At 29.6% G+C, this 23,726-nt stretch overlaps 1 protein-coding gene across 1 annotated transcript in view; it reads right to left on the bottom strand.

Annotated features, from left to right (window-relative positions):
- dysc (dyschronic) overlaps positions 1-23,726 on the bottom strand; it is a 61,845-nt gene that overhangs the window by 6,574 nt on the left and 31,545 nt on the right. Inside the window, exon 14 of the mRNA XM_068764907.1 lies at positions 18,920-19,021. Coding sequence (XP_068621008.1) covers positions 18,920-19,021 — 102 coding nt within the window. The remainder of the gene's footprint in view (positions 1-18,919; positions 19,022-23,726) is intronic.

Below are 23,726 nucleotides of genomic sequence, written 5' to 3'. Positions count from 1 at the left end.
GGTACTTATGTATTTCCAAATTCGTGATTTATTTTCAAATTGGCATATTTCAAAACTGGCAAAACCATTTTTATGAATTAACGTTGTCCAACCAATACCTAATATGAATGCCAAAGTATAGGGTATACGATATTACTTATGAATGAATTTACTTATGATATATACTTTGATAATTTATATATTTTTTTGTTTTGGTTTTTATCCTCCATTTTATTGGTGAATTTGTATACAAAGTGATGAGATGTATAGTTCGTTTATCAGCACAAATAAAATTTACGGATCGTTTCGTTCCGTGAACTCATCACCGATGGAATGTTGTGATTTCGCTAAAATCCCTTCGGGCTCACAGCAAAAGCACTATCAGAAACAATAGCAATTAGCAAAAAGTGTTAAATATTTTACAACTATTTCCAATCATCCTATGAAAAGTCATAACTTTAAAACATTTATTTTTTAAACTTTTACTTCTGAGAGTATCAAGTCTGCGATATAATTTATTATTACGTAGTATTCTGAATTACGAAAACGCTTTTTCTAACTTCATCGCCATCATTACATTAATTACTGTCGGTATAGGGTATAGAGTATACTATTAATTGATAGTAAATATGACCTATATATTCACTTTAATACTTTTATATCTATAACCAACTCTTCAGTATATTCAGCATTAACGTTAATATTTAAAACCCAAAGGATATCTCCCTAACACACATAGAGAAGGTTTATGTCGGTAATTGCAATTGAGTAGTTTGAGTATGTGTTGTTATATTATGAGAGTAAATAAAAACTTCGAAACGGTGTTTATGTATCTATTTTTATTTAAATATTTGTTGATTATATTCGAAAGATCTATACTTCAAAAGGCATATGGAAGAAAATAGTTGTTAGTTTGCAAAATTGTTTCACTGTAGAATCACTGTAAGTTGTCTTTAAATTCAAAAGATTAAAATCTTGAAAAGTTTAATTTTTTAAGTACAAGTTGAACTGATACTAAAATTTCAGATTTTCGGTAGCCTTGAGTGTAGTCAAATGTTTAAAGGGTGAATATAAAACGTATTTATATACTAATTTATTATTTGTTTATTTATTTATAATATTTGTATGAAAATAATAAGCATCGAACGATTATAAACTGCATTGTTCTCGGTTTTGTTGATCAATTATAAAGCGATTCTATCTTTTGTGTTCTATTTAAACAAATAATGTTATGTTAATTTGATGAAAATGTTCGTTTTTTATGTATCAGGTATTTTATCAATAACCTTTTTTGAATGACTAAAAATTAAATGTACATAACCTTCGCTTACAGCAAAGTTACGTTTGTAATACAAATTAACAGGTCGTAAACAGTTTTCGGAAAATAAATAACATCGTGACATGTATTTAATTAGCATTTATGTTTATTTTTTCTTTTTAAACTTAATTAATCGACCTTTGTTGTTTAGTAGCGTGTTGTAATATGGACAATAATAAACCTTTAACATAAACAAATGAAATGAAATAAAATTACATATTTATACAAAAATGTTTAATTAAATTACGTAACATACATAATGAATAAAAACCCACCGACAGAGTTTTAATAACTTATGGGGTATTTATGTAAAGTTTTTCATCGAATCTAAAGTAAACTAAGAAAATAAATAGCGTGTTTAAAATCTGATTCATTCCAACTCATAAAGTGAACTCAATCGCATTTATTTTTATGAAGATGAGATAATGTTTAAATAACTATTTTTTTTTTAATTTTTTAAAAACACAAATTTTAAATCAAACATTTTACGTCGAATATAATTACTATGATCATTTTATAACCTTCATCATAATTATTAAAAAAATAACCACCGATAAGAATAATAATAAAGAAACCAACGGTCAGTACCGGCATAAAATGACCGCTGATAACTAGTAGTGAGACGTAAATGATTATAAAAACTCAAAACAAGTTTCGCAAATAACGTTGTTGATTTAATTAATGCTGAACTAGAAATTTAATAAGGTTACAGTAACTGTATTAAAGCACAGAAATTAAATCTGTAAGTTATATTAACAACCGGTGTAGTATATACCGTTATATTAATGAAAAAGTAGCAAAATACATACATTCGTAAAATTTTCATAATTCATATAAAAGTTTATTATACATATATAAATATATATATATATATATATATTTATTATATATATGTATATATATTTATTTATTATATATATATATATTTATTATATATATACATATGTATATATATATATATATATATATAAGCTTTTAATGATTTCTAATTGAAATATATTTTAAGTTCAGACTCATCTTAATCACAGCGATTACATTTTTTGAAAAGTGTCTTCAACTTAATGAAAATCGTAATAGCTCTATAAACTTTATATTCACTACTGATTTTTTTTATATATTAATGTATATTTATTTTGCTATAAGTTATCTGGGTACGTATCACTTTTGCGCCTTAATCTTTTTGAACGAGCCATACCCAATGATTTTACTAGTGTATAGGTACCAACTTATGCCGTTCCATAACTTTGTATACAATACTGTTGTGGGTAAGTGGCATCTACCACCGGGCGAACGCCCAACTCATCTCGCCTCCGGCTAGTGTAAAAGATCAAGGACAGGTTTAAGGCGGTCATTATTTTCAAAACATGTTACTACACGACACAAACATGACGCTATATAAGATCGTTCACCGGTTATGTTACAACATTCACAAAACTTTAACAATGTGAAAGTAGGCTATTGAGAAAAATTTTAAATATAGCAAGCTGTAGCAAATATGAATGGCAATAGGTAGTTTTAAAGGTTCAAAAGTAAATTCAGATTAATTTTACTTGAAATCACCATTCTTTAGGTTTTTTTTGAATATTGAATGCAACTCAGAAATGTTGATAAAAACGCAGATAAGAAATATAAATAATTCATTCCAAGAACATGATATACCGGACAATCAAAATGTATCTGAAAAATATCAAGGCGGCTATTTACTTGTTTGTGGGTTAAGTGGTTTAAATTTAGGACTCCGTCCGTTGACGGATACATTAAGTGTTACGATTCGTTTCACCGGATATTTCGAAACGCAACAAAATTTCTTTACACAATTTCTACTAAAGTTTCAGCGATGTATGTTTAAGAAATAAAAGTAGAAAGTATTTATTTTCTATAATTTATTATAAATCGAATTTTATAAAATAGGAACAAAAGAAAAAATTCAAGTAATGTGCAAGAACTATTATTAAGAGTACGGAAATTTCGTATTTACGAAATAGATGCGAATAAATGCCAAAATTACTCATAAATGCGAATAAATGCGAAATATATGGTATTTTTCTTTTTTCCAAGGTCTTCCTCAAAATGAGCTAATTGATGAATATTTGCACACTGTCATAGGCTAATTATTCGGTCCATTAATATAAATACAAACCCCAATGTGCAGGACATATTGTTGGCCGTCAAATGCAACTTTTCGTTTTTTTGCTGAAGCAGCATTACATAGTGCAATTAACAGCGTGGACGCTTAACGCTTCTTCTGCATATAGAATCTCGTCGTACAGACCAAAAAACGACGTTTAAAAAGTCGAATCTTTATTTTTTACAATGTTATTTTTTAATTAATTTAAACTGTTTGATGTTAAGACTTGTACTTTAAAATTTTGTTAAATTTTACTTTCATATTTAGCAATAAAATTACTAAACAAAAATTTTTGTTTAATAAATGCCTAATTTACGCAAATTTTATAATTTTAAAGTATAAATGCGTAATTTATGCGAAATTTGCAAATTTTGAAAAATATTAATGCGAAATTGGTGATTTTTTTTTGCGAAAATTCCGTACCTCTAACTATTATTATTTTTTCTTTGGTGTTGTCTTTGTAGTTATCAACAGATGAAGCAGTATTAAAATTATTTTGCCAGCGAAACCTTTATGTTTGAAGGTAACGAACATGTTTTTGAATTTTCTGGATTCCGGATAACAGTACGTTATTTATCATATATTTTTTATTAGTTAGTGAATATGTTTTTCTACTCAATTCGTGTCAAATTATTATTATTTCTGATGCTTTGAATGACTGCTTGATATGTTCAATAAGCCTTAAATTAATTATAACTTATACAACATTATTAAAAAAAAATGTAGTGCCGCTGAATTTCTTCCAGGCATTTCATCCGAACAGGTAGTAGGCTCAACTTGACGTCAACGAGTGTGTACATTGTTAAAAAAAGAATTTTTGAAATTGAATTGATTTCTCGTTGCAATTACAGTTAGTTCTCTTATTGTTTCCAATTATACATAACCATGAATAATTAAACCGTTTAAATTTGAAAATGGAATTAATATTTCGAAACAAAATTGATATCAAGTGTAGCGTGACATCTATCCCACGCCACACGATTCGCATTAAGAAGCTGCTCAAATCACTTACAAATGTAATTGCAATTCGCGTAATTGTTTAGTCGTGAAAGTTTCAGAAAGGAAAGACATGGCTGACTGGTAAATAGGTAGTTAGTCGGATTCAATATCAGTTTCACTTTTACCGACAATCGCGTGGAGTACGCACGCCTTACTAATCGCTGTAAAAAACAATTAATCACCTACTTTCCGTAAAACAAGAAATCGTGATTCGCCATTGGTCTCTACAGGAAACTTTATGTAAATTTCTCACAAATACGCATCGAGTCATTGACCTGACTTGACCATTTAATACGCTAGAAACTTATTGCTTTATATTGCAGATATTATACATTGAAAATTATTATTATAAAACAGCTAGCGTATTTAAAATAACGTAGAAGCTTTTTCCAATTTTCAAATAAAAACTACTGCTGGATGTTGAAATAGGTTGATTATTCTATCATCATCGTTGTAGGTAAGAACCAAATGTTTGCTTAAAAACACTCACAGCATAGAGATGGCGTGACACATAACACTCACTTTCGGACAATGATCCTTTTTAAGTGAATTCATGCAACGGTTACGTAAGGAAAACACCGTCTGGTTTTTGCAATATCATTTGGTAACCTTGTTTATGTTATCTAACATTGTAACATTTATTCAAATACTAGTACATGGCTTTAAAGTGGTGACCACACAGCTCATTTGTCAGAAAAACTTTTAAAGCTTTTACTCCTATTTCGAATCAGCTTATGGAAAGTGATCACAATGAAAAATATTATTTTTTATGTTATTTTTTCTAGTGGAATGCAACTAGCCAATAACTTCTAGCAGTACAATTTCGGAAATAATCCGGTTTTTTAATTGAATTTATCATTACTATATGTATTGTTTCTGAAACCTGTGATTTTTCGAGAGGGTATACCGTACATTAATTGACAGCAAATGAAGTATGCATTCATCTCTTTAAAGTTTCATCTTCTACCAATCTAACTGTTATGCATGTTTACTCACTTATTTCTATTTATGTCAAATTATATTTCGTGTAAAAACAGGTGAAGTAGCTGCATTTACGAAATGCAATAAATTATAACAAACCATGGCCGTTGTGACGATTAAATAAAACTAAAAAGCTCGCTTTTGGTTGTACACTTTATTTCCAGTTTATCCGGTCCAAGACAGATGTCTGCCTGAACCGTGGGAACTAACGGGGTCGGGTTATTAACACTGTACAATGTTCATCTTATTCAACTCCAATGTGCTTTCTGTTTTATTTGATAAGAAATTACATTTCGTTTTCGTGACTTGTTATTTTTGATCGGATTGTAGATAAGCTGTGTACATTTGTTTCAAGTCGCCTTTATGTTATTTGATTGTACAAGCAACTATAGCCTGTAAGCGATAGAAATAGGTATAATAATGTCTCGTGATAAAACTGGACGCATTTATATGGGACCCACGTTTGTTATTAATACTAGGCCAGTCGCAAATCTGACATCTAACTGAGACCGCAAACCATTTACGTAACGCTTGCTTTCACAATCGCTACTTACCGCTAATAAATACTCAAAGTTAAGAACATCTCGGATAGTATTAATAAACTATAGTTACTTTCTCCGAAGTTGAAGTAATCCCACTAGTTTCCGGTATCAATGGCTCAATTTAAATTTTATAATCTTGGTAAAATGATCTTCAATGACAACAGTTTGCTTTCTTAAGGAATCCAATTTAATTTTCTTAAAATTCCCATTTTTAATATTACGGATGTTATAGATTTAATCCTTTTTAAACATTGATTTATAATATTATTTTCGGCAACTATTACAATGTGAACATCGCATAATATCCAGGTACATTTATTATATTTATAACTATTGTTAAGATGTTGTTCAAATTTATTTTAATAAGCCCGTCCTTTTAATTACTTCATTGATAAATTAACTATTATATATAATAATTAAGACATGACATTTTATAAATTATAAAACATTATTTTCAATATCAATGACATTGAACTGTGAATAATTATTCTGTGTATTTTTCGCTGTTACAATTTTTACACGTTATAATTACACGAACGCAGATTTAAATATAAAATAATGTGGAAATAGAGATACCGTACGATAGATATGGTCCACAGATCTTAAATTAAAAACCTTCGCTTATAGTACTATCATGATCATGATGCACTCAATTTAGACAGGAGCAAGTCGCGGCGTGGACACGTTGCGGTGGCGGTCGGCCAGTCAGTCCGACTCAGAGAGTCTTAACGAACGCATGTTGCGTGTTATATATTAAAATTATTATCCCATTTGTTTACATATAAATATAAGTGTATTCATATAAAAGGAGTCACGATTGGTAAGTAAACTATTAAGTGAATAGTAAATTATATATAATTGCAAATACATTTTGTGGCAGTACAATTTGATGTAACCAAAAGCTTTGTGCTCGGATTTGTTGTTGCATGTTATTGTTACTCGCTGTTAAAGTTGTTTAATACTTATTTTTATTGCGCACAGGCCTTGTAATAGCTCTCGATTACGTACTTTCAATGATATCCAGTCATTACAACAAATAATTATCCTGTTACAAAATTAAAAAAATAACGTTTTAAAAAAACTTAGTTCATGATAGAATTTACATAATGTTAAAACCATCGGTATTTCACAGAGAAATATTCTATTGGTAGTACTTTCTACTGTGTTTAGGATAATAGATATGGACTTAAATATAGGTAGGTATTTATAACGATTTTTCTATGTTTTAAAAACATGTATGCTGATGGCAATAGATAAAAACAATTAGCATCAAAGGTGTTGTAAATACAAAAGTGACCCATTTGTTATCGTTATGTATTACATGTTATTTATTATAAGATAATCGATACTTTTCCGCTTCTGTCAAAATTTTACGTTCGTTTCATTTCTTACGTTATCTTATGATTATGATATATAAACCTTGATATGTACATAGTAACGGTAATTTCGAATGTATTTTTGAGACAATCTGCGTATATATATATTATTGATTTATATATGAAACGATAAATAAATATTGTGCATAGGTTTGCAATAATATTACTTGTAAATAAATACATAAAGAAACTAGTAAAAGCAACTGATGTTAATGAACTCGATAGTACGTTGCCTCAATTGGTCCGCAAAAGCGGTTTATCTTCGAGATTAATTCTGACCCGTGGGTCACTAAGCGCACGACCAACAAGAAAAGATTATATCAGAGCGCGCTAATGATCACCACTTTGCGAAAAAGGACAGCTGGTTTTATAAGGGTTTTTGAATTTATTTGTACCAGTTGTACATAAATAGAAATGTTATTATTTGTTATATTTTTATTATAATGTTACCTACGTTCAGTTCGATAAGGGCCGTTTCATTATTTCTCGCGGAATGCACTTTATAATATAATCGTAGAGACATTACATCAGTCATTAATATATTCTGTACTTTCACACGTGAGTGCAGTTATAATATGTGTAATTACGAAATAGCAGTAAGTTAAAGAAGCATTTTATAGTTTCTTTGAACAACTCTAACAACAATTTAGTTTGTGTTTATAAAATAACCGTTGCGTTTGATATTATACTGTACATATATTAGGTAAAATCCTAGATAATTTATGACGCAACTCGTCAAGCTACCTACATGCGCCATGTACTAAGATGACAATTACTATTCTGGCTACGCACTCGCTCGCGGTGAAATAACCTAGAACGTGTTTCATATCTTTAACCACTTCCATTTTAAATAGTATAAGCGAAGTAAACAATGAGGAAAGGAAACCAATCTCTATGTTTTACGTCGAAGTGCGGACTGGTAAAGCAAGTGTCTAGTAGGACGCGAGTTTCTATCAGCTTAAGGTGAGAATCCACTAAAGCATACATATGAAAAATTAGTAAAAATATGTTTTTTTTTTATCCTGCACTACTTTATATCTATATAGATTCATAAGGGACAAATTTAATAGGCTGAATAATACAACTACACACTACAACTTACAAATTCTTAGAATTTTATTATATATATTATGTACTAGCTGACTTCCGCCTGTTTCGCTAATTTACTGAACGCCGTCTCAACCCCTTTTGCGGGAACCACGTTCGTAAAATACGTTATTAGCCGACTTCTACTCGGCGAATGGTACTTACTACATTTCAAATCTCAAAGATTTAGTAAATTGGTGGAAACCTCTTAGGTACACATAGAGATAAGTCATATTTTCATATAAGTATTCTATTTTCGCATGATTCGCATGACAAACACTATGGTGAATAAATAGCTGGTTAAATGCCTGTTAACTACTTTTCAATTATATAATAATAGAATGCAAGAACTACAATAATACATTATTAATTAATTATGTCATAATAATCCGAGATTAGTTTTCTTCAAATCTTGATGGTAACCATATTTTAAAAATACATGATTCTTAAGACTAAACTTAAAAAAATGGTAATATAATCTAGCTCCACCGCAATGGAGCATTGCCTTAAAATCTGACAATTAGCGTACGCGCGTGAGAGAGTTGTCGGGCGAGACGCTTGCACACGACGCTTGCAGTCCCGCTAACCAAACACGGCGGCCATTCACCGATTCAACCTTTGTATCGATTGTAATCCCAAACCATGTGATCTCTGCACTAACCTTTCCAATTTCTAATCGTTACTCGTCTTTCCAAAATTTAAATACCTTCATATGAATAACATGGACTGTACATTACTGTGTCGACAGAAGTGATTACAATGCAATATAGTTAAAAAATAAAATAATATCTTTGTTATCATATGAAATATTAAATTAAAAAAAGGCTAGAAAAAACTAAATTATAACCAAAGTGAAAATATAGATAAGGAAACACGAGTTAATTGTCACACCCAGTGTGCTAAACATAATAATAATCTAATTTGTTCTAACTTTAAAACATATCCATCGATCTATTTTAATGAACTCGAAATTACATTTAATTTACTTGTAATAAATAACTGTTTGAAATCTGTTCGGCATTCTCCCTCTGGCACACCCGCTGCCTGCTAATTCCAGGAAACATTCGCCCAAACCGCTTAAGAGATGGTGTCCAGGTTCGATATTGTATTTAAGGCGATGCCCAGAACGAGTTCACTAAGAAAGCCTTCGAGATTAATAATTAAATAGTAAGGCTAATCTGAATAAAATCACAACAGCTGTAAAAATCATATAAATATAAATAGGTACCCACACGTTCATCGCTCTACAACATTAAAATTCAGACAACAAGGTCAGGGCTTGTTATTACTTACTATCATTATCTACCATTAACGGTATACCTGCAGTAATACACATAAGATAATTAAAAAAACAACTAGTTAAGACCCACCAACCCAGATATCCATCACTTATAATCATGTAATGATAGTGACAATTAAGTAGAAATAAGAATATTATTATTAAAGAAAGAATTTAAAAGATCCCTGACGATTGTTGACGGGGGATTTCGGACGTAAAGAAAAAAATTGCAACGGTAGACTGCTATCATAAAACAAAAATTGGAAGCAATTTTTGTCATTGTTTGGAAAAATTTCAAATTTAAACAATCATGTATAACTTGAAATTATTGTTACTCCTTCGCTATGTTTTCAAAGCTATCTAAAGATAGTAATTTGCGCTTGTTAAACACTAGCACAAATAAATTGCAACTGGAGAGAGTTTCTCTCGGGGACGTCATTATTTACGTTAGTTATAAATGTAAACTAGGACACGTGTTTGTTATTATCACCTAACGGTATGCTATTATTGTGATAGTCGGAGCCGCGATATGTTACCGCGTCGTTTTAAAATGACGCTTAATTTGCCCGTAATGGTTAAATATTAAATAATTATTATTTTATATTTAACCTATATTATAATAACCTATATTAATTTATATAAAAAAATAAAATCCGTAAGCTACTACCATGACTGAATTATGATACGGTTTTCAGGAGTTTACAAATCACTAAATAAATTACAGTGGACGTTGAATTTTAAAGATTCAGACATTTTAAGTTGTAATAAAGATACTGAATCTAATTACCTTTTAAATTTAAACTTTTATTTAAAAAAACTGTTTTAAAATTTGAAATGTGAAATTTAAAATGTATACCTAAATTAAAAACAGTTATTAATATTATTAACTTGTAAAGTTGAGAAATTTTTCCACAATTTTTTTAAATTTTATTGGAATATGTTATCGTGTTCATATTTTAAAATTCGTGCTTAAATAACGTATTAAAATGATACCGGATTTTAAAATAACTTAGGTAAATTATATTTCCTTTAACTACCTCAGATTTAAAATATAAAACCTATTAAGCTTAGTTATAAATCACAAGATCAATTCCGTCGTGTAACTAAGAATTTATATTATACTAGCTGACCCGGCCACGCGTTGCTGTGAAAATTTAAAAAGTGGAAATAATTGAATTATACGGTATTTCGTTCACTACAAAATAAATTTAATTAATTTTATAGCGTCAACAACACGTGGTAATTATGCTGTTAAAATGTAGCTTATATGACACGTTCGTAGATTTACCATAGCAGCGCCATCTATTGATTACTTACTCAACCCAGTCGAAAGGTATCGACATCTGTTAGAATCATTTGGAGTTAACAGATAATTGTGACTGTCAAATAATAACAGACAATAATTAGCAATAAATTAAAATTGCGACTATAATTTGAGATTTAAACTATCCTACCTCTCAAGTTAGATCGAACTGCACATGGTGTGCGAATTTTATTATAATCGGTTAAGTGGTTTAGAAGTCCATTGAGTATAAACATTGTGACACGAGATTTATATATATTAAGATATAGAATGATTGGAAAAATGGTGAAAGCTATAAACGAGTGAATGTATTTCATTTTCTGAAAAAAGGCTCTAAAGCTTACGCATACATTTCCAATCACCCGTATAAAGTAATAACTCTGAATTATATTACATTAATTTATTTTTTCTATTGGGAAGCAACACGCTAATAACTTCTAGCAGTACAAAGGGGACAGTGTTTATTGACATACATATATCCACTCTTTCAAAGCTTTTACACCTATTTTCTGTCACTTTGTATATTACCGGAACTATCTTTAGGGAAAAATGGAGTAATAACCGTTTGTTATTTTATTCAATTAAAGTCAATACACCCGTGTTGATAGTTTAATAGAAGTTTGCATTAAATCACTTAAAATTGACATTACAGATTTATAATTAAACAAAACCGTTCAGTCAATGAGAGAATTTTAAGGCAATTAAAAAAATGTACACTTACTCATATTTTATATATAAAAAAATACAAACTGATTTTAATTCTCTTTATAACAACACATGCACATGTTAGTGTTCTATTAATTTTGATGAATTACGACTTCGACGTTTTATTTCTATGTCGCTGGTATGATTATTAGTACTATTAATTCAAATTTACTAAAAGATGCATCAGCGCATTGATTTTCGGATGTTCATATTATTTTGAATTTTCTACATAGGTTATCTATAATATAAAGTGGCCAGCATTTTGACTGACGAATAATTACTGTTAACTATTTATTTATATTTCTGTATTTATTATTTATTACTACAATTTAAAAAATATATATTTTAAGACTTACATAATTTTAAATTATATTACTTATTTATTGAATCATATAAAGTGAAAGTGTACTCTGTAAAATTTATATGATACACTTACGATATCACGCACACCCACCCATACGATAGGATTGGCGAGTATTGTGCCAAATTGGACAAACTAATGGTGTCACTACGAAAAGTGAAAATATAAATAGCATTTGAATATGAAAGTAAACATTTCTCTAATCGATTCCTCGGTGACTGATTTAGTCGAACTATTTGAAAGTGTTATTATAATAGCAATTCTTAACGACCAACCATGTTGACATTATGATTGCAAACATCAAGTTTTTCATATAGAGGTTGTAAACAAATTGTGCAAGGAGAACATAAGTTTATTAATACTTCAATGCATCAATGATCAAATTAAATTGAATAAACAGGGTAATTATGGTAATCTACTTTGCTATAATTTTCCATTTCGTTAGTCTGAATCCTTTATGAATTAGTATAAATTATAAAATATTGCCTTAATTATTACCGTATTTAAAAGAGAAATCTGGCAATAATTGGATGTGATAAATTATTATAGCTTTTACAATTTTATGTGAAACTAAAGATCATCAGAATATTTATATATACAAACATATCAACTGTAAAATGTGTACTTTCGTAAGGTATTATATAGTAGTTATCGTCGTTTCTTCAGTCCATAGACGCTCACTGCATTGTATAGGTCTTCCCTAAAGATAATTATGGGGGATATACCATAATCACCATGCTTGGCAGGCGAGTTGGCGATAGCAATGTCGTATCATTCATATATATCATATCATGTTACTTTGAGAACGCTGCTGCTCATCCTTTGGAAACTTGTTTATGAGCAGTGACAATCCTGTATAATTAATGCACAAAAATTGAATTATGTAAGATTGTATTCGAACCTGCACCATACGATCGTAAGACAATCCTCAACTGCTGGGCCTCCACTATTCAGTACTCATAGTCACCCGCAGATTAAAAGTTTCAAGTAGTTACACAGTTTTACATATGAAATAATTTCGAAAATTATCTTTTTATCGTTAAAAGTGTTTTACATATACAAATAGTATTTTCATTCAAATATTTGACAGAATCAAAGGTTTGACGGAATAGTTCGCATGTGAGTTTTATCTGTAGAACAAACATTAATGACAAAGGACGTTAAAGAAAACTTAAATTTATAATCTGCGTCCAATTACGACGTCACTTTTTATGTCGTCACAAGGAAGTTTTTTTATCTGTGTTTGTTATTAACATTGCCTTCAAACTTTCCCGTATCCTGCATCAATATTACCACATACAAATTGCGTTTAAAGGTTTCTCGATTATTCTTTACATTGAAATCGGTAAATTACTATTCTATATCACCAATATTATATTAGTATTGTATTCTTACTTGGGATATAAACCAATGCCCTTGTTTATTTTCACCAAGTTTGTCTTTCTTACTCACCCGTTTCTATACAATAGTTATCTATTAAAGGAATGTACTACACTGTAATAGGAAATGTACTTCAAATAATATCAGAAATCTAAAAAATACAATTTATTTATACAATACACAAAATTAATATGTTCCTTTTAATTTAAAGCTTAAAACAATAATCGTTCATAAAAACAATTAAATAATTCGAATTTAAATAATTCGAATCTACACTATAAACTAATGTCTTTGGTTAAAAATATTAATACGTTTACTCGAATTTATTATTTCTTTGGTTTTATAAGTGAGTTTTCCATGTGACCTTATAAGATCTCGAATGTTATATTGAGTGTCCAATCAGATTCAAACTATAGTTGTTTTCTCTATAAATTAAAATACTTGAAAATAAGACAGTATTTGGTTGTTTCAAGTTGTTTTGTGCTTGTTTTTGTTCGGACACACGTCCGATATCTTAGTCATAAGGTTACTGTTACCGATTATGAATCACGTAGAAATGAGTCACAGCTTCGAATTCAATTGTTGACCGGAGAAAAAAAAAGGAGAAACGTCTGTATGATGTAATGAATAGTTATTGCTCTAATATGCATAACATAAACAAAACAAGGCTATCTGCATCGAATAGAACAGTTTGTCTTTGTGAATAGAAACAATGGCCCTTGTTCGGCACTTTCTACTTATCCGTGCCCCGCGCTTAGTTATGAAATATTTAGGTACTTGGTGTTTACATTTTTTTTTAAATAAATTTTGACTTTCCTTCGTCGTCAAATTTAAAGTAAAAATAGTAATGTATAAAATAAGCAATAGTTCAATTTATTTACTGTTCTGTATACACTTAGAGTTTGTTGCAAAAAAACCTAGAAATTAAATTTTAAAAAGTAAACATTACATTTAAAATTCTTCCAGAATTAAAAACGATTTTTATTATTAATTCGAGGTAAGGCTCAAGAAAGTCTATATATATATGAAACAATTACTACGATTCTATGTATGTATAAAATTTGAATATATATAATGTAAAAAGTATTACAGAAATAACTCTACGTAAACTCTCGTTTTTTATATACATTGTTTTTATGTATTTGTTGATCTCACCCGTGCCATGATCGATTGTACTAAAATAAATAGATAGGCAGGTAAACCGTATTTTAATGTTTCTCGCGGTCTGCTTTCACTACGCAGAGAAGAAACAACATTCAATCTAATTTATTACAACATAAACCATATACAGTACAACAATAATCGGTGTCCATTATCTATCATTTATTATTCTTTTATAGGTTAAATAGCGGGATGAAGTTCTACTTCTGTTCTTTTACTTGATTTAGTTTTAAATAAACGATTGTATGCATATGGAACATAAATGTTTTTCAGATGGTTTTATTTGTATTCGGTTTGCAATTGAACCACAAGTAACCTACTTTGTCTGATAAAGTTGATTTTTCATTTCATTTAGCGCGCTCACTTTTGTATTTAAAAATAACAAATATCTTTAAAGTACATAACTACTATTCTACGTAATATTTTTAATAAACATGCACTTAACATCTTCCTCTTAATCATAATGTCTATGAAATTGATATAGTGATACAAATCTTCAGCAATAGCCAAAGGTTTAACATGTATTTTAAGCAGTGAGATATTTATTAATTTTATAATTGAAACAAGGTGAAAGGAGACTTGTGTCCAAATTGTAAATACTTATTAATTATACAAAGTTAATTAATAATTATTCTTTACGCACTAATTAAATAAAGCGAAGCGACGAAACTTGATTTGAACAGACAAGTAACAAATCGCAATCAATGAGCAAATCAAACACAAATTGGAAGTTTGAAAGCCACGAAACAGGCTAATGTAATACAGTTAATACTTTCGCCGGAGAAAGTCAATGGTGTAATATTTTTCTGCAGGATTCATTAGGAACCGTAGATACTAATTGATGATATCTATATTGAAATATTCATTGAAAATGACTTATATTTTATTTATACTTTAACGCGTATTGTCTTCACATTAAGTTTGGCATGACACAAAACGATTATTAACCATTTTTATTCGTAACTTATTCTTATATTAATTTATTTTAAAGACTTCGCAATTGCGTTTCTATACAAATTGCCGTTTCTTATAGAATAATATAATATTTATAAATTGAAAATGGCTTTATTTTACTTTTGAATGAATAATCTACTTTCATTATTTTATCTTGCTCTTTTGTGTTTAATATGCTCTTATCATGTAAAAATATCCTTTGTTTTAAATGTGATAAAGAAATGTCGATATTTACAATAAACGATAAATGCCAATAACATCGCTTGTAGTTATTACTCTAGCTGACACAAATCTTGAATCGCTGACACAGTTAGCCGTGTCGCGGGACAATCAAAAGTGTTTTTGCGATTCTGGTCTGTCATTGGCACGTATAGGCATTGTGTAGACAGCGGCGCTGAATGCATTTGTCACATTTTACTATATAATTGTTTTGCGAATGTGAATTTTGTTAACCTTGCATTGTTTATTAGTTTGCCTAATCCTTTGTTTTCTATTTAATGTATGGTACAGCCTATTCAAAATGCAACAGTATCAAAAATAATAAATAACGCATAGTAATAAAAAGCTTTTTCTCCCAAAATACGGATTACTCTCAATATCTTTTTTACTGCTAGAAGTTTTTTTCCGGTCGCATTCCAATAGGAAAAATAACATAATATCACATATTACACGGTGATCGCTTACATTTTATTATTATATAGGATGTTTCGAAATAAGTCTGAAAGCTTTAAGCAACAAGCTGACAGTTGAGCTTTACACTTACCCCGTTTAAGCTAAACCTATAACGAGTTTCTTCGTACAATTCTTTTGAATAAAAATTCTAACTATACTGTTATTTTACTAATATATTTTATTCATTGGTTTTAGGTTTTGAAATCATTTCATTACGTAAATTTCTTTAAAAATTTTATCTCAAATTTCAGAAGTGTGACAAGAGAAAGGTGTAAAGGAGTGTAAAGGTGAAATACTATAACAACAATGGAGAGCTGGTTGGACGACGTTAAACGGGTTAGAATTCCACGACCTAAGTTCGGCAGCAAATATCCGGCTGAACCACCGAAGGACTATTTGGAAGATTGCAGCGACCTTAGCGGCAAACCGCGGCATCACTCCAGCAAAGACATAACCAAGGCGACCGAAGAACTACGTAGAGCGCTTCAAGAAAAACTATGACCTATTTGTATAGTTCTAAGAATTAAGCTTTAATGATGCCTATGAATAAGCATTCACTCGTATTCAAAAGAAGAAGGGACAATGAAAATATCTGCACTAAATGACGCAAAGCTTTTTAAGAAAAAAAAATATTTCTGTAGTACTGTTTTTGTAACATTTGAGGCATCCAAGGTTTCTCGTCAGTCCATTAGACAACTTTCATTAAAATAACTAGAAAAAAATCGATTAAAAGTGTCGATATGATCGTAAAATTTATCACTAATGATATAAAAGCATTAATATAACAAAAAATTAATATTTGTTTTCCAAATGCTGATGATTTTTTGTTGGCGGTAGGAAATCATTTTTTTCTATGGCATCGAAAAACAATTCTTTGTAGGATAATACTTATTAGTTTAATTAAATTACAATTATTTTTTTTTTTTATTAAAAATTCTCTCGAACGTTTCCTTCTATATTTTCCTCAATAAAATTAGATGTAAGTTGTATGATGTACAGTATTAATATAATTAATTATATTAATAACTCGCTTAGAATAGATTTTATGACTGACAAAAGTAAAATAGAATAAGAAATTACGTCTTGTAAAATTTAAAATAAATGATGACTACATGTTTTTCTTTGCTTTCTAATCCAATCTTTCTCTGCAACGATTTCCATCGGAGTACAGGAAACAATATTTATACAGGGTGATTGGTTATATGTGTAAAACTTTTCAAGGGGGTGATTGATTGTACAGATCATTTGCCGTTAATTAATGTATAATATAACGCATCCAAAAATCAATGCTTTCAGAAATAATAAACAACGTAATGATAATATAGTATGAAAAAGCGTTCAAAATATTCAATTATTTGATATTCAAATTAATTACTGTTTTCTAATCCGTCCCTCATCCTTTGTACTTGTACTGCCTAAAGTTATTAGCATTCCAATAGAAAAAAAACATAACCGGGTGGGTTTACACAGTGTGATTACAAATAAATATTTGACAAAAATGAGCTATACATTCACCTCATTAAAGCTTTTTACACGCATGACCATTCATCCTGTATGGATATGTTTTATATTCTTTGATAAAATATTAACAATATCTCTACGAATGAATGGAAGAAGAACGCAAGAATAGAAATTTAGTTAATATTCATTTTGCATAGTACTTTGTTAAAGTCAAATAGAGTTAATACATCAAAACGAAAAGTCAGCAGACGTTATCTGATTTATACATTCGTAGAAAAGCTACGACGACAAATTAGACGTACGATTGTGTCACATTGTTGGCCCTTGACCAAACAGTTCGGGGATAGATGAGAAAAGTTTCTGTATATTTGGATTGTACGTGTAGTGCAACTTGCAACTCAAACTCTACCCTTTTATTATGAATTACTGGCGATTTTAACATCGCTTGTCGTAAATCCAAACCTAGTTCGCATTTGTTAGCTCGCTATTTTGTCAGATACAAATTGAATTGTCGACATAGAACACCGTACAAGAATAAACGAGCGCAGTCGGGGAGAAGCTATTCCCAATTATTTTTCTTACTTATAACCTTCTACACAGAATTTTGTTATTTTAAATATTATGTAATAACCACGTCCTTAATTATTTACTGTTAAAAATTCTTTAACGTTAAAATGTGAAAAACATTTTCGAAATAATTACTGAAGATCACTATTTGCCCATTTGGCTTTAACTTTTTATCTTTTCCATTAGCTTGGAGCTTGGGACTTTATATTATATATCTGGTAGAATTTAAAATAAATACTCGTTCAGTGTAAAAAGTAAATAATCATCATTTCAGACGCACGGCGTCCACTGCTGGATATAGGATCTTCTTATACATTTTATAACTTGTGCTTCAATCACAATTATAACAAATTGTATCGGTCCACCACTTGCCCATCACTTGATATGAGATGTAGTTACGTATAAGGAATAGCTTTTTGTGAAGTACTTTTTACTATTAGATATTACAACAAGAAGGGCTTAATTTTAAGCGAAGAAGACTCTAAAATTAATACCAGTTATTAATAGCGACCTAAGAACCAGACGATACGCCGTAATTCGATAAATCGAACTGTTTAAGTTTAATTCAACGCCTTGTTTTTTAACGATGAACAATTAATTTCATACATTTAAAAAGGACTTACGGAACGGAGGCAAAAAGGAAGAAAATATGTAAAGGTGTACTCACAGTGTCATCGTAGTGCTGCGTGTGCAAGGCCGTGGTGCTACCTTCTCTCGAGTTGCAAGGCGAAGAATGTCTTCTTGAACGACGACCCTCCTCTTCATACTCCTATGTATTGATTAAACATACTTCCAATTCAATGTTTTAAAAAAAATATTGTACATGATCAAAGCCCATTTTTTCAATTCATTATCAAAAAACATAACAATTTTTATCGTATAATTTACAAGAGAGTTATGAAAATATTTAAGTGGTAAAAATAGAGAAAATTAAAAGAGTTATTTAATTGTTCAGATAGTTCAAAATTAATTTGAATAGAAAATGAAAAAAACTGTACAAAAGCATAACAACACCAATTCATGCAGGCAACGATCAACAGGCAAGGTAATAAGCAAACAGGAATATAAACGACGTGTCACGTTCCATAAAACACCTTCTCGATTACATATTCTAATCAAGTAGTAGTCTTTGCAGGCAAACGGGAAGACATAATGTTAATACATCTAACATTGTATTAATGATGCGAGGCAGACAGAGATCGCGCCGAGACTGCAGGGCGTCGCGGCCGGTCCGCCGATTTAATTGATTAACCCGTCTATTTTCACATTTAGCACACAAATATTCCAACGACCGTATACAACACTTTTGGATATAAGTGTAAAAGTTTTGAAGTGCTACTCAACCAAATATGAGGTATGAGCTATAACGTGTTCGATTTCTTCGTCTAATAGAAAATTCACCCATACAGGTCGATTGGTTATAAGTGTAAATATTTTAAAGTGTTGAATTTATAAGAAATTTGTCAGCAAAAGCCTTTACCACTTCTACACCTATTTAGAATCAACCTGTATAAGGCGATCATTCTGAAATATGTTTACATTAATTTATTATTCTATAAGAACGCGACAGGCTATTAATTAATAGCGATACAAAGTCTATAGGAACAATAATTAAAATTTTGAAAATGTTTTTTCCTTTGTAAATTACCATTACGATATTTATTATTTCTGAAACCATTGACTTTTGAATAGGATGTACAATATCTAAATTGACAGTAAATGAGCTATGTATTCAGCGCTTTAAATCTTTCACATAATTTAACAATAATTGTTGCATTAAAAAAATCTGTCGTACTATTAATATGCAAGTGAATTTAAAAATATTAATTTTAAAATAATCAATGTACATACGTATTTTGCAAAATAATTTTAACAATTAACGGCTTTTTGATTGATTTGTGTATAACCTTTGCGGATCACGGGAGGTAGTCCAATATAAAAATTGCATATAAGTTCAAAACTCACATTGCTGTGAATCACGTCTAGTAACAGCTTGAGCTTAACTGTAGCGCTTAACGAGTTTAGAATCTCGCTACTAAAGAACCAAAAAAAATCGTAGTTGTAGAGCAGAGGATAGTCGTTGAGAATACATCTGATGGTTTTTTTTATAATATAGCAAGGCACAGGTGGCATTCGTCAAGTATTTCTTTTTTAAATAAGAAGTCTTATATTTTTTATTACTTAAGATAATAATTATTAAAAATTTCGTAATAGTACTGCAGGTATGTATGCCAATTAAGGTACTTGCGAATAAATATGACATGACCACTAGGCCTATAGTTGTAGTATTCTCAAAACTCACTTTCAATGGCAGTTATCATGAATGGGACATTTGAGTAGGATAATTAGTAATTTTAATAATGGAAAAGAATTCTTTTGACCTGACATATACTGCTGTTCAAGAGGCATTTGCAGATTTCGCTGGTTCTAGGGGCATGTTATATATGTAATGTTGCAAAGGACAATTAGCCTAAAACCTTGGTAAAGGTAACGAAGCTCGTGGCTCCCTAGCGTTAGCTTGAGCCGCTACTTAAAGTTTCATCGGATTGGGATTTAGAAGACTGGCAAAGTTTTAACCTTTTTTCACATTATTATGAATCCTTTGTTTTGTACAAAGTATTAGGCTTAGCTCTTCAATTGCAAAAAGACGTATACAAGGTTTACTATTCTGAAATAAAAGTGTTCAAAAGCAAAATTGTTTGCTCTTCAATAATACGAATTGCATGTATGTTATTAAAATCCAGTAAGATAAAGGCGCGGCTCATTTAGCTGTTGCAAACACCTGCTGTTGCGTGTTATATTTGCTAGAAATTCCCGTTCGTGCAAGTACTAAGCTTGTTAAAAATTGCTTTTCATTTATTATGCTCATTACTATAGAGTCACGCAATTGGTATTAAAAAAACCTATTTAGGCTCACAATGTACATTAACCTTGCTGTTTAAGATATATTTTGTTTGCCAATATCGTGAACTTTATTTGTTTTCCTAATAAATTGATTTGTTTAAATATTTACCTCTTCATTCTATGCGTTGTTATTCATTGTTTATATCTATTCTTTATACTCTAAATTTGAAGAATTCCCTAAGATGTTCATAATACACTCTAGAGAATTTGAAATAAAAATAATCAGTTTTAAAATACAACAACATAGACAGTATTAAAAATAACAATTTATTTATATTACTAACTAACGTTAATTATATAATATAAGTGTATTCTCAGGAAATATATTTACTTATTGCTATATTTGAATAATATCTGAAGTTTTATTATTAGAATTTATATTTAAAACATGCTTTAATTAAATACCTCTCGTATAAAATTAAAGAAATTATCGAATTAAAGCGATTCCAACTCGCCCGGGTTAATTTAACTTATCTAAAACACATTTTATCTATCTTCTCTATTTTTAATTTTAGCACAGTGATATTTTAAACCACAGCTGAAAATTTAAAATAAAAAGAATAATAAAAAAAACTTTACGTTTTTTTTAAGGTATATATATAGTAGTGTCAAATTTAGTCAAAATTTAACATTGAATTATTAATATGTACAATGTTGGCTCAATTTTATAAGTTAAAAAGCTTCACTGATTTAAAATATGTATATAGTTAATATCAAGAAAAAATTTTGTTTTCATAATAATGATGAAATTGATTCTATCCACGAAAAAATAAAACTTTCAAACCAATACACCCTGCCAATGACCTTACCATGAAATAAATCTTTAAGTGACGTGCGACACTAAAAACTAATTGAAACTTAATGAAATGTTTTGTCGATTATTGTGATATAACTAGAAAAAGTTAACAGCTTATTTTCAAAATGTAATATTATATAAATAATATACAGGTCAATTAAACAAAGTATTAGATTTTATCGAATATTGTGTAATGTAAAACTTACATTCCTTTAAATCAAAGACAAGTTTATGTTGACAAAAAACATTTAAAACTCGTGTTGAACTTTAAAACAAAAATAACAAGCTCTAGAACTGAAATTGTGTCAAGAATCTGTGAGAACGTTTCATGAGTTTGAAATGCGTTTTTTCCGAGTCATGTTCTCTAGAAGATGTTACATTATCTTTGGTCAAACAAAAATAAATACACAAATTTATCATTTTATTATTTGAATTTGTAGTAAATTTAAGTTTAAAGTTCATTATTTATTTACTGTTAAAATCAAAAGATTAAGAATGAAACTTCCAAAACTTCAAATTGATAAAAGAAATATATATAGCTATATTAGCTAAACAAATAAAATTAACAACTCACCAAAGCGCAGAAACGCCTGACGGTGAACAAAAACAAAGTGTTCAACTAATTAATTGCCGATATAATTCAGTAGGCGCGTGTTATTATATATATCCAATACTATATATTATAATAAAAAATTGGTATTGGACGATGCATTTAAATCGTAATCAATAAAACAAGGCAATAATAAAACAAAATACTTCATAAAAACTTCTGAAATAATTAATAGTTAAATGTAAAAATTTAATAAAGCTTTTGGTTATTATAAGTATAATAATTTCTCGCCTTTTTATCTGATATATCAAAATTGGGAAAAATGTCGCTAAATAATTATAAATAAATAGTAATGATAAGAAACTTTCATATTTTTGTGATTGCAGTGTTATTTAATATACTCGACCAATTTATTACAATACCTTGGCCATGGCCCGAACGTCCATGGGCATATAGTCGCGAAAAGCTACATGACGGCGGCGACGCGACATGATGCCATCCGTACATGTGACGTGCGATGCGGGTTGGCGCGCACTGAGCACTGACGCATAACTACACCCTCCATATCGCCCAGAGCCCCATCAAGCAAGTACCCGTCTATAAAAGTCCCTCCCAATTACGATACAAGGAAGTGTTTCGTTTGAAAAAATTTCTCGAGTAACCTATATTAATAAATGATGTTGTTTGTTTAATGAGAGAGATAAAAATGAGTTTGTTTAATAATTATTAAATAGTAATTATTAATAATGAAGTTTAATATTAAAATACGTAAAAAAAAACCTACAATAAGGTTCAACGTTATAGGTTTTTTTAATTTGCTGTTACTGTGATAAATTTCTTCACCGGTTTTAACATTTTGAATAAATATTTTTTTAAATGCCAAAACGTAACAATAAATAATGCATGTTGATGTTGACTAGGTACTTCATCATCATTTCAGCTAAGGGACGTCCACAGCTGGACATAGGATTCCTCTATAGATTTCCAAAAGGACCGGTTAGTCTGCTGCCAGCGACTAATGACAACCTTAACAAGGTCGCCTGTCCACCATTATAACAAAAACATACGCAAGTGTTTTTTGATATTTACTTTAAAAAATCAGTAAAAACTTTTGCAGTCATGTCATTTGTGTTACAAAAATTATATCAAACTTTAATCCAATACTCTACTCCATAACATTTTGTTCTATGACATCCATCAACTTTACTAATTTAATTATTAAAA

This window comes from Battus philenor, unplaced genomic scaffold (assembly GCF_028537555.1).
Source record: "Battus philenor isolate CCGP_79_NKW_IND1 unplaced genomic scaffold, ilBatPhil1.0.hap1 SCAF_2, whole genome shotgun sequence".
NCBI lineage: Eukaryota > Metazoa > Arthropoda > Insecta > Lepidoptera > Papilionidae > Battus > Battus philenor.
Note: the sequence above shows the minus strand (reverse complement) of the source record. Positions and strands in the feature narration are given on the sequence as shown.